The following is a 15610-nucleotide window of genomic DNA, read 5'->3' on the forward strand; positions in this document are numbered from 1 at the left end:
GGCTCAGAGCATGGCCACAGCTATTTAACATATCTAGGCAACCAGTTAATGATTATAGATGTTAAATGACCATGCCAGAGGTTAGCTGCAAATCTGTTGCTGTACAAAATAGCTCTCAATGGCCCTGCTCCTTGTGTCTCTTACCCCAACTCATACCTGTTGGGGGGGAAGGAGTGAGGACATCTTATATGTCTTTCTAATATTTCCTGAACACCTTGAGTTCTGAACCCCATTCCAAATCCCTTTTTCGGGGCCCCCCTCTTGGCTGCACCCTGTTACATGGCCAGTGGGTGTTCACATGGCTGCATTCAATAGGCAGGTAGTCTGAGGACTGGACTCAGATAAGGGCACTGGAATGATTAGACCTCTCCATCCCCTTGTGGTCTCTCCATGTGATTTCTCCAGCAGGGTAGCTGGACTTCTTTCCTGGTAGCTCAGGACTCCCAAAAATGAAAAATCAGAAGATTTAAGGCTTTCTTAAGGTTTATACCTGGAGCTGGCACCATGCTACTTCTGCCAGATCCTATTCACTAAAGCTAATCACAAGGCCAGTTCCTATTAACAAGGAGGTGACTGTTCAAGGATGTGAATACTGGGGTGCCTGGTTCACTGGGGCCGCCAACATGAGGGACTCTGTCATGTCCTCACATGGTTCTTTCTGTGAGAGTCTAGGAATGGCCCACTCCTTACATGTGTCTGAAAACATCTTTAAATTGCTCTCTTGAATGAATGAAATGCATGAAGTCCTATCCCTTTACATTTTTATGTTACAAATACTTACAATCTACTATCTCTCGAATAGCTTTGCCCATGGTGTTGTTCATTGAACAGAAATCCTAAATTTTGATGTAATCAAGTTTATCAAGTTTTCATCTACGAGTTGTGCACTGGTTGCTTATGATGTTTTCCTACACTTGGGTCACAAAAATATTCTCCTATATTTTATTCTCTTAACTTTATAATTTTACCTTCCAAAATTATGTTTTCAACCCTAGATTCCACCTTTACATGTGGTATTAAATAGGGGAACTTTTCCATTTTTCTCCATGGAGTGAAGTTTTCTGGACACCAATTACTAAATAATCTGTACTCCTGTCGTTGACTTGTGGGACCTCCTTAATTGTATCTTAGGGTTCACTATATAAATGGGTTTATCTCCGAGCTCTGTTCCTTAGGTTAGTTTTCAATTGGTTAGTATTGAATTGTTCCCATTATATGGATTTTTTGTTTGTCTTAATAGCTACCAGGGAAAGTTTCCATTCTTTCCTCTTCCTTTTCAGAGTTGACCCCTCTATTTATGGACCTTTGTTTTTCCATTTAAACTTTGGAATTCATGACATTCCTCAAAGTATCCAGCTGGATCCTTTGATTGGGTTGTATTGACATTATAGATTAATTTAGGAAAAATCGTCACCTTTGTGGTAACATACTATATTCCCTTCTATCTAAGTGTGTGAAATGTCTATTTAGTTCCACTTTATTTGTTTAAGTTAAAACTTTACAGTATTTTCTATAGCGATCTTCTGAATTTTTTTTTAATTTCTAGAAACTTTATACTATATTGATTCTGTTCCTACAGAGAATGTATCTTATTTTTCATTTTGTTTTCTAGTAGGTTACTGTTATTATACCAAATACTTTCAATTTTTATACACTTACTGCTTACCTTGCCACAGCCTTATTCTCATCATTTATTGATTCTCCTGGTTTTTCTATTCAGGTAATTGTAATCACCTACAAATAAGGAGCTTTTTCTTTTTCCTTTACAATAATTATACTACTTTTTTCTTTTTTAAATAGTATTCATCAGGATCTCCATTAATATGTTAAACAGCAGAGTTTTAGTTCTGAGTGTTACGAGTGTGATACTTATTTTTCTATTCTTAAGTCTTTGTCTTTTTAAGGAGACAAAAAAATGTATTTTCTTCTATAAACCTCAGGCACCCTCCTTGATTTATTTCTGTTCTTGAGTTCTTTCTCTAGGAGTTTTTCAAAGTAGGAGTGTTTTAGGGAATAAATATTTTGAGGTCTTCTTTACCTCCCAATATTTTTTATTGTGGCTTCAGAGTTAAATGACAGTCTAGTTGGGTATAATAATTCTAGGTTTAAATTTCTTTTCCCTTTAATATTTTAAAAATATTAAATCAGTTATCATTATATCCAATATTTTGAAATTTGATATAAATATGCTGCTTCTTTGTTGGTAACCTACCTCTCCTCTTCGAAGACATTTAGAATTATGACCTTAAATTTCTCTATAAATGTCTTAGAAGTTTTTCCTTATCTACCCTGCAGGATTGGGAAGAGAGTGAGGCAAATAAGAAGGCTAGGGTGCAAAATTTAAAAAGGCTCCCATTTCCCAGGATTATGCTAGCACCCCTTAAATTTTGCATCCCACTGCCTCACTTACTCCTGGCCCTGCTACATGTGGTAATCTGTGAGCCTTTTCAGTCTGGGGTTTTTGAACTTTAATTCTTGGATAGTTATCATTATTTCTTCAAGTATTTCCTTCTCTCTATTTCTTCTTCTAAGTCTCCTGAATTCTAGCATTGGTACTTGTACCGTCCGTGTCTCTTAGCTTCTACTATATATTTTTATTTCTCTATACTTTCCTGCCGCCTTTTGGGAGAGCTTCTTAATCTGATTTTCTACTTCATGAATCATGTTATTTATCTCATCTTTTTTATTTTAATTATTTTTATTTCTAATATTTCACATAATTTTTTATGATGACTAATTCTTGCTTCATAATAATACCTTCTATATCTTTGAGGATATTTGTTATGCTTATTTTAATTCTTAGTCTACAGATTCTAGTAATACTGCTTCCCATAGTATATATTTTAAATTTTGTTGTCTTTCTTTTATAGTCTGGGGTGTCCAACCCGCAGCCCAGGCTGTCTATGAATGAAGCTCAACACAAAATCATAAATTTACTTAAAACCCTTTTTTAAATTTGCTCATCAGTTTTTTCATTTTTGTTAGCATTTGCATGTTTAATGTGTGACCCAAGACAACTCTTCTTCTTCCAGTGTGGCCCAGAGACCCAATCTGTTGGTCAGGTTCCCCGAGGGAAATCAGCAGCCCTGTGCAGGCAAAGACTAAATACAAGGGAGGCTTGTGTGCCTCCCATTGAATTTCAGGAAAGAAAATAAGGGTTGGGCTGGAGAGCATCAGTCCCCATGAAACGGTGCTGACCATCTCCAATTGTTGTCACTGCTCTAGACCAGTCGTCAAGTCAGGACTCTGCTTCTTTCCCCTTTACACTCTTAAAAGAAGCGTCACTGAGAGAAGGACGTCTCTTGGCATTTTTCACCCCCCAGCACTGATGGTTGCTAGGGGGATGGTGGAGGAAACCCCTAAAGGGCAGCACACACCTTTTTTTTTTATCACCTTCTTACCCAAAGGGACTTCTGTGCGTTCTGATGTTACTGAATTGATAACAGATGGCTAGACAGTTTCTGCCAGTTTCTGCCAGTTTCTGCCAGTTTCTGCAGCCCTGCGGCAAGCAGTAATCTCCCCAAGACAATGTGTGGAAAAGTCAAGAGCAGGTTTCAGAAGCTTTCCCCAACCTATTCTCTGTTGGCTGCACGTGACCTCCCTACCCTCCTGCAAGCTGCCTCCAACCTTTATAGCAGTTCACTAACGCCTCACAGATTTGGGTAGTTCCTCAGGTTCATGCTTCTCCCTTCCACAGCTTCCCCTTTGTGGTGAAAGCCCAGGCTTGGGGACTTCATTACCCCTTCCTGATTAATGCCTCAGTTTAGAGCCGCTTTATGTTACTTAAAAGGTTATCAAACCGTGTTTCTGAAAACACTGATGTTCTGTGAGCTGGACCAAGGCATTCACCCAGAAACTGGGAGTCTTTTTCCCAATTGATGGAAAAAAATAGTTATGGTTAGAATTTTTCAATATTATAATTTTCCACAAATTTCTATTAAATCTTTGGCACCTATTGTTCTTTTGTGTGCTAGCGAATCTGAAAAGAAATGTAATGATTAAGTAGGAAATAAGTTTTGAATATCTGATCTCAATTAGAAATCAAGAACGTGTTACCAACTAGCATTTTGTTTTTTTACCAACTGACTGGGAAAAGATTGTCATTTCATATGCCATGTACGTATCTGACCACTCATCAGTGTTGCTCACATTAGTTTATATCAGCGGTTGAATCCTGACTTGATGAATGCTTAATAAATGTGCATTTACCAACATATTTTCCCTCATGTATATCCTCCCGAATTTAAAGACATGATTTAAAATTTTTTAATCTTATATTTAACAGTTAATTCATGCACACAGTACAAAATTCAAATGTTACAATAGGATATACAGTGAAAGTGAATCCACGTCTATCATTCACTCAGCTAATTCTCCCTCCATACAAAACCACTCCTGCCTGTTTCTTATCATTTCATAGATATGGTAGGTGTACAGAAGGTCTTATGTACATATTTTTTTAGAGATTTTATTTATTTTTTAGAGAGGGGAAGGGAGGGAGAAAGAATGAGAGAAACTTCAAGGCGAGGCCACCTCTCATGTGTCCCCAGCTGGACACCTTGCTAACAAGGCAGGCATGTGCCCTAGACCAGAAATTGAGCCAGTGACCCCTTGATTCGCAAGCCAGAACTCAACCACTGAGCCACACCAGCCAGTAGTTATATACACATTCTTTATAAAATGGGGAATTTCCAAATTTTGGCTTGGTAGAATTTTATGCTACTAAATTAGGAATTATCCTGACTTCTTACATAACCTTGTATGCTAAGAATAAAGTGAGTTTTAAAAATTATTTGAAATACTAGCTCTGACTAGTGTGGCTCACTGGGTTGAACATCATCCCACAAACTAAGAGGTCCCAATTCGATTTCCCATCAGGGCATGTGCCAGGGTTGCAGGCCAGGTTCCCGGCTGGGGATGTGCAAGAGGCAACCAATTAATGTTCCTCTCGCACATCACTGTTACTCTTTGTCTTTCTGTCTCCCTCCCCCTCTGTCTAAAACTAAATAAAATCTTTAAAGATTACTTAAAATACTAAATATAGAGTAGAGAGACCAATATAAAAATACCTATGTGCCCATCATACAGGTTGATTATTTAAGTCTTGGTTTAATACTCTTACAAATTTTCTGAGATTCTGTCAGTGAGAAATGAAAAGAATTAGGTTTTCAACTGCAGCAGCCACAGGGTCTTGCAGTTTGCTCTGTTGGTGTTAGCTGGGAACAACATATGCATACATTTTTCATAGCTTTTCCAGGAGTAAAACTAAGTTGAAAAATATATTGTACTTATGCTTTTTTGAAATCTTTGGTTAGTATCTGTGCAAGAAGTATACCTAACAGATTTTTAAAGCATTAATATTAATTTTTTTAATTCCTAGTAATTGCACATGTGGGGCTAATCTGATGGGTTTAATTTAGTTCCTTTCATAGAGAAAAAATGCTGAATCTATTGCATTTATTATTTAGATATATGTAAGTGACTTGCATGCTTAAAGGAACTTAGTTTTATTAGCACTTTTTGATGAAGCATGAATATTATGAATGCTAATTTTATATCCACCCACAAATGTAATTTCTGTCCAGACTTGACAAATCTAGTTTTTTTCTTAGTTCCACTTGCCTGTCCTGATACATCTGCAGAACTTCAAAAGGATTTTACAGAATGCATCTCTTTTATACATCAATATGATGCCCGGAAAACTCCCAATGAGCCTATCAGGGGCAAGGTGAGACCATATTTAGAATCAATTATTTAATACTTTAGGAAGAGATATATTTACATGAGAACTAAATTTAAGCCTTTTCAAGCCATAATCACCTTTCTCAGACTCTATTTAAACAAGTTAATATGGTTACTAGGAAGACAAAAATCTCAACTGTGTCATAGTTAAAACTAAGGAATGATTTTCCTTAATTTTGGATCATAACTTTAAATCACAGCATTTGGTGTGTGGTTTAAATGATTAAAATCATTCACTTTCAGTACAAGCAAAGCTGCAGTTTGATAACTTTTGATATGCTCATGTGTGCACTGCAGGGGGATCAAACAGAAATGTAGTAGTCAACTGCTGGATTTTTCCCAGCTACGAATGTTTGTTTTCATATTCACTGTAACTAAGTCTTTTGTTGGAACTAGTAGACATTGGGGATGCACTCATCAATCCTCGGGTCTGTGGACTGTAGTTTCTATTGTATCCATTGCACAACCCAGACAGGAAGACGTGAACATTGATAGGGATAGTCTCACACAGCACATATGACGGCTGAGTTGAGAATGTGAGATAGTGAGACACTGCATCTCTGACTTTCTGCTTTTCCCTTCCTGTTCATTTTCTGGTGCACCCTACTTTATAATTCATTTAAAAGTTTCACCAGTAAATATCATGGACTAAGGTAACGGCCAGCGAAGAAGCAGAGACCTCAGTGTCTGAATCACCAGGTCTTGATCTAACACATGAACTCATTCGTATTTCCAGCAACTCATGCTCCCTGGTTAATGTCAACTTTGTTTTCCTTTCCAGCGACATGGAGTCTTCATTCAGAGAGAGATAAAACCAGGGAGTAGGCCAAGAGTCCCTAAGGGAACAGAGGTATCACTGAATGCTCCAGGGTCATGCTCATCAGAACAGTCCAAAACAACAGAGAAAGGAAATTCAGCAGAAAGCAGAATGATCTCACCGGGCCTCTGCCCCTGCCGACAAAATCCCCAAGAGCTGTTAGAGACTAAAACTCACTTATCAGAAACAGGCGTCAGAGAGGCAGCCAAGGCACGCCCCAGAAGTCCTGAGAGAAGGGAGAGGATTGCAGGCGTCTTTCCAGCAGCTGCAGTTGTTTGAAATCACCAGGCACAATCCCTCAAGTCCACCAATAAAAAGTAGGGATAAATTATCTTCTTCAGATAAAGATACAATCCTTGGAATGTAGAGAAATTTTACAGTCATCATATAGGCCCTTGCATTTGCTTCTTCTCTTAACAATAACTTCAGAACATACAATTTATATAAATGGGAATATAAAAAGAGGCAGTTGCAACATACCAAAATTTTAAGAATGGTCTACAATGGGTTGTCAATTATGAGACGTATTTTTATATTATACTGTTTTTTAAAGATTTTATTTTTTTTTAGAGAGGGAGAAAGGGTGGCAGGCAAGAGAGGGAGAGAAACATCAACGCAAGAAATATCAATTGGTTGCCTCTCCTAGGCGCCCTGACCGGGGAACAAACCTGCAGTCCCGGCACGTACCCTGACCAGGAATCCCAGAGACTCGTTGTTTTGTGGGATGACACCTAGCCAACTGAGCCATACCAGTCAGGGTTTGGCTGGTAAATATTTATTTATGAATAAATATTATTAACCTTTTAGGAGACAGGCCCTTTAGACAGTCACTAGTTATGGCTCTGGAATCAAACAAACCTGGGTTGAAATTTCGGCTCTGCCATGTATGAGCTGTGTGACCTTGGGTAAATTACTTAGCCTGTCTAGACTTTGGTTTCCTCACCTGTAAAATTAGAATGATAGTGACCTCATAATTTTATTGAGCATGAGATTATGCACACACTGATCTATCAGTGACCCATGTAATCACATCATGACTATTACTATAGTTAAATTTCAATTTAAGGAGAATGTTCTGTAAATTTAACATATCCTCTTTCTTCTAAAACTCTGAATCCCTCTGTATGTAATTAAGAATATGAAAATCTTAGGACATTCTTCCAGTAAAAAACATACACACTTATATGCACACTCAATCCAAAGACATATGGGTACTTAAATTATCAAAATATTTTCTAAATTGTGTTCTCTATTACTTAGATCATTTCTGGCACTGACTCAACTTTTGCTATTTTGAGTGAGTTGAGTGTGGTTAATTCTACCAGCTATTCTGTTTGGTACTTATGGTGTGCCAGAATGTGTCTATGAGAAACTACATGTTGCACACAAGTAGAAGTAGGTGAAGTATCCCTCTGCTGCCAAAAGAGTATTTACAAGTCCCCCCAAATGTCCACAGAAATATACCACACTATTAGTTACGTATATTGACAGTACCACACTTATTGACAGTACAAACAATAGTTACACAGTATTGTTTGTACTGTCAATGAGACTACAGGTGTACCTGTATCTCTTTTTCCTCCACTACAAAAATTTTAACAGGTGACAAACAAATACCATTATTATACATTTGTGTGTTGGGGTCATCAGTTCTTACATAACAGAATAACAGTGAACCCCTTTCATTACAAACACCTTGAAGTACTGGGGTGGGGGGGAGAAACAACAAACAAATATGTAGCCGAGCTCACAAAACAGAGAAGTCCTCATGTTCCAAAATAGAGAACTTACTTGTATGTCAGCATATATCTTGAAGATCTTTCCTTGCCAACACATGTAGACCACCTTATTATTTTAATGCCTGCATAGTATATTCCACGATATAGATATACTCTATAATCGGAGCAATAAGAATGCAAACTTCAGTGCATGTGTAGAAAGGGTGTAACAGTCATTAGCAGATTGAGAGAGAGGTCTTAAAGGCTAGGAATTTGAGTTTTAATCTGCACTGGAACATCAAAGGAAACTTTTGACATCCGAAGTAGAGAGTTGGAGTTGAAACCTGCATGAAGCTAGATCCCTCAAGTAGCTGGCCTATAGGTACAAGGCAGACTAGAAGAACTCCACTCACACAACCAGGCAGACAGCAAGGAAGTTTGCCTCTGCCTGGAACTATAGTCAGTGAATAAAATTTTTGTTAGAAAGTACAGTCTCAAGGTTGTGCCATGTTCCAGTTGGAATTTGAATTTATATGCAGGACATCTCATTGGACACAAAATCAACATAAAAATCCTGCTGGTGATAACACTAAAGTGCTCAACAATACAACTGCAAAACTCTATTTCCACAACCCAGAGAAAAAACAGTCCCTATTAAAGATAAGGTCACGAACAAAATTACAAATGAAAATTACAAATCACACAGAGAAGATCAAACAGAGCAAGAGTTTGCAATACAACCAAGAGGATGATTCAAACCTCAAAAGTGGAGGAATTCAAACACGTGCAGTTTGAAGATTCTTGTCTTTCTCCCACTCTGGAAAATTTTATTCTCCAGCCTTTTCAGTTATTTCCATCCCTTCCATTCTCTCTCTTCTTTCCTTCTTGAACAGCTACTGGCTAAATGGTGGAAAACTGAGATTTAGCTTCTATGCCTCTCAACTTTTCTCTCATTATCCTTCTCCTGGTTCTTTATCACTAAATAATGCAACAACCCCTTGACGCTAGCTTTCTACTAATTTTCTTTCCAGCCATGTCCATTACTATGCCAGACTATCTATTGAAATTTATAAAATTTTAGTATTCTATCTTAATTTCCAAGATCTGTGCTTCTATTTAAGAAGCATGCATCAGAAGTCCTGATGCATGCTTCTTAAATACATAAGACCTTTCCTATAATATAGATATGACAGCCCCTCCTAACCCTTTAGAATATTGTAAGTCTTTTGTTTCCTCTCTGAAGTCTATTAAGTTTTATTCGTTTAGTGCAATGCCTCACTTTCTTGGTATTGTACCTTTTTCTTCAATGTTCAGTGATTCTTGGTTGTATACTCTTCTTTGATTATGAGATTTCGAGATCCCTGTCAGTACAAGCTGTTTCTGTCCATTACGGCCTGACTTTAGGACAGGGTAGGGATATGCAGTCAGACGGGACCTGAGGATGATTTGTCTGATGGGGTCTCTGGTCCTCCTGGAGGTCCCAGCAACCCAGGCCCCGCCTTGCTTTTTCAGACCCAGAGATGATTCAGTTCCCACCATGGCTGCCCAGTGCTCGGCACAAGCAGTGCAGGGAGGGGATGTCTGATTTGCTGTTCCACATACTGTTCCCTAATTTCTCAAACTGATAAGTGCCCCTAGTCCCTTCTACTTTGTGATACCCATTGACTCTCAGCCCACAGTTCCTAAGGCCACTTCCACGGCAGCCGCCTCTGCACGGTTCAGGTCGTTTCCTTTAGTTTTGTTCCTGCACTTATTTGTACTTGTAATGACTATTTAATTAGTTAAAAATGCATTTCTTCTGATAATGAGTTTCCCTGTTTCTCACTGCTACTAAAATCTTTTATTATCTATATCTATCCACAGGTATTTTCTTGGGATTTAGTGGGCAATAAGCAGTAGATGTGAGCCTGCCATTTTGAGTCAATCTCTAGTTTCCTTTTAAGTAAACCATTGGCAAACTTCATACTTCCACCATCAGTAAGTAAATCTCTGCAGTGGGCCTCCCAGTTTACTGACAAACATCACTGAGAACTGACCTTTTTCTCAGAAAATATGTTTGAGTGAGAGATAAAGGATCTGGCACCAAATAGCCTAGTGAGTGGGTCACTACCACAGGCTACGTTGGTGGTTCTCCACATCTTCAAAAAAAAGGACATCTTTTCTGCATTAAAAAAAATATTTATGGTCTCTCACAAAATAGTAATAAAACTTTCAGTATCCATTGTTTGAGAAAACACATAACAACAAAATGCGATGATGACTTCCAGGTTCAAGTCTCTGTTTTTAACTGCTGAGGGTCTATCTCTCTATGATGAATTCATAGTCCATTGGAGTTATAATGGCCTGTCAGTACAGATAGTGCTCTTAAATTTCACAAGAAAAATGTTTTTCAAGTACAGTAATGCCCTTATTAGGTATTTTAATAGAATAATAGCTTTACCAAGATACAGAATTTTTGCCAGCTTGCCAAACCATACAAAAAACATGATCTTTCATTTAATGTAATATTTTTAAGAATACCTTAATGAATGTGCTAATGGTTCTCAACCCTTAACATTGCTATTACTAGTACCATAAATTTGTGTGATGTTTTAAGTTTTAAACCATTTTCAAATCTGTTATCTATCTCATTTGATGCTTATAATAAGCCTATGAACAGAGCAAATAATAATAATATCCCAATTTTATAGTAAATGTAGACTCAGAGAACTTCAGTGATTTCCCCAAGTTTGCAGTTAGCAAGCAGTAAAACCAGGACCAGAACTACTTTCTCAATGCCTATACAATACAATTTACTTGTATTTCCAAATGTCAACCAATGGGACAGTGCTGGCCTATTACAAATGAAAAGGCAAGGCCAGTATAAGAAGTATCAGGAAAATAATTCTAACACTTTTATTGAGACATTATCATTTTACTCTTTTGGGGACTTATGTTGCTCCTCGTTATACTTCTTAACACTATAAAGGACTAAATACATTTGGGAAGCACCTGTCATTCCTAACACAGATAACTGTTCATTAAAATATAACAAAAACATTTGAAATGCACAGGTAAGCACTAAAATAAGAAACTGAAATCCTTGAGTGCCATAAATGAAGAGAACACTAAAGTGGTGAACAAGAGGTGAGGCTGAACAGGCAACTGGAGAAATGGAATCTGAAGTTGAACTTAGAGGCAGGGGTTTCAGTAGCTGAGCTGGAAGGGGAGATGAGGCCCCATGTGCCCTGGAGCTGGAGCTGAACAGAGAGCCAGGATGCCAGAAGAGCTTTGCTGCTGTGCGAAGGACTCTAGAAGGTCCCCTGCCATTAGCCTGAGAATTTGGGGAGGAAGCGAACTGATGACCACTCAGACGACACACCTCCCAAACCGTACACAGGAGTGGGAGTCAAATGTGCCTTCATGAGTAGCACCAGTTGCCAAGCCAGACAAGCAATAGAAAAACCATTGAACCAGGGAAACATGAAGGGCCCTGGTAAATACGAAACTGCCTATAGTAAGAAACATTTTATAACCCTGGGTGCGTGAGCCCCATGGAGACACACCATGATGAGATGCCATATATAGTTGCACACACACATATGCGAGAAGAAAAACTTTTAGAAGGGAGTTAGCAGAATTCATGCCCCAAGAATTACAGGCAATGGGGCAAATAGACTATAATGTAAACAGGCATCAAAAGATTCAAGACATAAAAGAACAAAAACTATGTTGAAAAGCCAGAATACCATGAAAATAGGCATATGGGGGGTGCTATAAGAAATCTAGAGATAAAAAATATATAGTTTTTTAAAAACTTAAGTCAGACAATATATTGCTTAAGAGAAAATCTGCAAATTGGAAGACAGAGGTGGAGAAATCTCAGAACATACAACACAAAAAGATAAAAAGAAATCCTAAAAAGAAGAGACACTAAGAATAGATTGCTACTAAGAGTCCCATGGATATAATGGAAGGAATATGAAGGGGAGAAATGTGAAATAAAAATAGCTATAACAGAGATTACTACTTGTCACCAATAACAAATCTCTCCCTCTGACTTATTATAGAATCACCCATTTCCAACTGGGAATTGGCTGCCTCAAATAAAAACATGATCTCCTGCTTCCCTTCAAGGTGGCTTGACCAAATGACTCTGTTACATGGGATAACCAGAGCAGTCTGCACAACTTCCAGAAGGGAGCAGGTCGGCCCTTCCCTGTACTTTTTCTAGTGACTGGAATTGAGATGACATTATTCGAGCAGAAATTTACTTGCTAAGAGTGGTAGGCCAATAAAATAGAAGGGTCCCTGAGCCCCTGATGTTATTAAACACCACCTAGATTGCTTAATTTATGGAAGAAAGAAACTGTCTTGGGTAAACCACTCTGGTTTAAAGAGGTGTGTTGTTTTTTTTTTCAATCATTTGCAGCAGGCCCTGATGCTAAAGTACACAGTGATTGAGAATTTTCTAGGATTAAAGAAAAATATGAATCTTCAGTTTGAAGGAGCCAAGTGAATTCTGAACTAGAAAAATTAGATTAAATCCACACATGAACAACAATAGTGAAACCACAGATAATCAAATGAAAAGAGAAAAACCTCTTAAGCAAATCCGAGAGAAAGCTTTCTACTTGGAAAGATAATCATAATGGCAGCAGACTTCTCAACAACAGATTCAAGAAGAGAGTGGAGTAATGTCTTTTTTTTAAATATATTTTATTAATTATGCCATTATAGTTGTTCTATTTCCCCCTTCATTCCCCTCCACCCTGCACACCCCTCCCCCACCATCCCCCCTTTAGTTTATGACCACGTGTCTCAAGTTCTTTAGATTCTATATTTCCCCTACTATTCTTGCCCTCCCTTCTATCTATTTTCTACTACCATCTATGCTACTTATTCTCTGCACCTTCTCCCCGCTTCTCCTTCTCCCACTCCCCTGTTGCTAACCCTCCATGAGATCTTCATTTCTATGATTCTGCTCCTGATCTAGCTGTCCTCATAGTTTGCTTTTGTTTTAGGTGTGGTTCTTAATAACTGTGAGTTTGCTGTCCTTTCACTGTTCATCTTTTTTATCTTCTTTTTCTTAGGTAAGTCTCTTAAACATTTCATATAATAAGGGCTTGGTCATGATGAACTTCTTAAATTTGATCTTATCTGAGAAGCACTTTAACTGCCTTTTTATTCTAAATGAAAGCTTTGCTAGATAGATCAATCTTGGATGTAGGTCTTTGGATTTCATGACTTGGAATATTTCTTTCCAGCCCCTTCTTGCCTGTAAGGTCTCTTTTGAGAAATCAGCTGACAGTCTGATGGGAACTCCTTTGTAGGTGACTGTCCCCTTATCCCTTGCTGCTTCTAGGATTCTCTCCTTCATTTTAATCTTGGCTAATGTAATTATGATGTCCCTTGGTGTGTTTCTTCCTGGGTCCAACTTCTTTGGGACTTTCTGAGCTTCCTAGACTTCCTGGAAGTCTATTGCCTTTGCCAGATTGGGGAAGTTCTCCTTTATTATTTGTTCAGATAACTTTTCCACTTTTTGCTCTCCCTCTTCCCCTTCTGGTACACCTATAATTCGGATGTTGGAACGTTTAAAGATGTCCTGAAGGTTCCTAAGCCTCTCCTCCTTTTTTTGAATTCTTGTTTCTTCATCCTTTTCTGTTTGGTCATTTTTTTTCCTCCTTCTGGTCCACTCCTTTGATTTGAGTCCCAGATTCCTTTCCATTACTATTGGTTTCCTGTGGATTGCCATTCATTTCAATTAGTTTAGCCTTCATATGTTCCTCTAATTTGTGACTAAAATCAACCAGTTCTGTGAGCATCCTGATCACCAGTGTTTTGAACTGTGCATCTGAAAGTTTGGCTATTTCTTCATTGCTTAGATTTATGGGCTCTGGGGCTCTGAGTTGTTCTTGAGCCATGTTTTGATCTGTTTGGGCCTGTTAAGTATGAGGAGCGGAGCCTTAGATGTTCACTAGGGCGGGGGACCCAGGTTGCTGGTTTGTGACACTGTATATGGGGGCTGGGTCAGAGAGGGGCAATAGCAGTTCCCTCTGCTGCTTCCTGCCACTGGGGCCTGCGCAGTCTGTCTCACTGCTAGCTCCTTCACCGGTTTATCTGCTCTCAAATGTGTGACTGTGATCAGCCCTCAGTGGGTCCACCGCCTTGTGCCCTCAGTGAGTCCGCCTGCTTCTCCACACCTGGGATCTGCCCATGGCTGCTGGTGCACCTGGGTCGCACACCCAGGTCGGTCTGGTGGATCTTTCCTGCCTGACCCCACTCTGCTGCTGGCTCTGCCCCTCTTACCGGTTTGGCTGAAGGATTTGTTGTTGTCAGACTTCTGTGTAGTTCAATTTTCTGTGGTTTGGCTGTGTTTTTGTTGCTTTGTTGTTTGTTGTTTTTAAACTTTGTTCTTTTTAAACTTGGTTGTGCATGAAGGCGCAGTGCTTCCACCTACGCCTCCATCTTGGCGGAAGTCTAAACCGAGAGTAGAGTAATATCTTAAAGATGCTAAAAGCAAAAACGGTCAACACAGACTTTCATGTTTAATTGAACTATAATTCAACAATGAGAACAAAATATGGACATTTTTTCTGACATACATAGATTAACAGCAATAGCAAGTGCTTATATAATACAATTTTACCAGACACTGTTATAAGTGCTTTGTGTATTTTAACTCACAGTGCTAATCCCCACCCTCTGAGATGCCTGATAACTACCCTGTGGGAAAGATCCTATTAATATTAGCATATTAGAGATTATGGCACTAAGATACAGGGAGGTTCGGTAACTTGCCCAAGGTCAAGCACAGGCGTTCTGCTCCAGACTCCATGGTGTTCATGATTATGCTCTCCTGTTTCCATGACTAAGAGTTGGTTACTCACAAATCTCCTTGAAATAACTACTAGAAGATGTCATTTAGAATACTGATATTGGACCTAAGGAGAAATTAAAGGATATAAGCAGAAAACAAGACAAATCACATTGATCAAATTAAGTTTTAACCTACAAAAAACATTTTTTTGTGTGTGAATTGATTCTGATTTTAGATATCAGGACATTTTTTCCTTCTAGTGTCTTCCTTTGGCAAAAGAAAGCATTTGACAATTCTGTCAGTTCCCAAAAAAATTTTGATGATTTTCCTGGTAAATGAAGTCACAAAGTCTGGAAGCCATTGGTTCGATTTATTGTGCAACAAAAGTTGTGCTTTTTTTTTTTCTGAAAAAGAAAATTCACAAGGGCACTTACTAATGTGTCAAATAAAACATATTTATTGGTAACAGAATATTTTGTCGGACATTTGTAGTCATGATGCAAGAACAGGCTGCATGCAATGATTAGTGAGAGT

The 15610-nt window shown here is 38.4% G+C and overlaps 1 protein-coding gene across 1 annotated transcript in view; it reads left to right on the forward strand.

The window, feature by feature from the left end:
• CUNH2orf73 (chromosome unknown C2orf73 homolog) overlaps positions 1-6935 on the forward strand; it is a 29370-nt gene extending 22435 nt beyond the window's left edge. The window contains exons 4-5 of the mRNA XM_037158440.2: positions 5613-5728; positions 6524-6935. Coding sequence (XP_037014335.2) covers positions 5613-5728; positions 6524-6838 — 431 coding nt within the window. The 3' untranslated portion in view covers positions 6839-6935. The remainder of the gene's footprint in view (positions 1-5612; positions 5729-6523) is intronic.
• The last annotated feature ends 8675 nt before the right edge of the window (positions 6936-15610 follow it).

The sequence above is a fragment of the Artibeus jamaicensis genome, unplaced genomic scaffold (assembly GCF_021234435.1).
Source record: "Artibeus jamaicensis isolate MK-2021 breed Jamaican fruit bat unplaced genomic scaffold, CSHL_Jam_final contig_465, whole genome shotgun sequence".
In the NCBI taxonomy this organism is placed as follows: domain Eukaryota; kingdom Metazoa; phylum Chordata; class Mammalia; order Chiroptera; family Phyllostomidae; genus Artibeus; species Artibeus jamaicensis.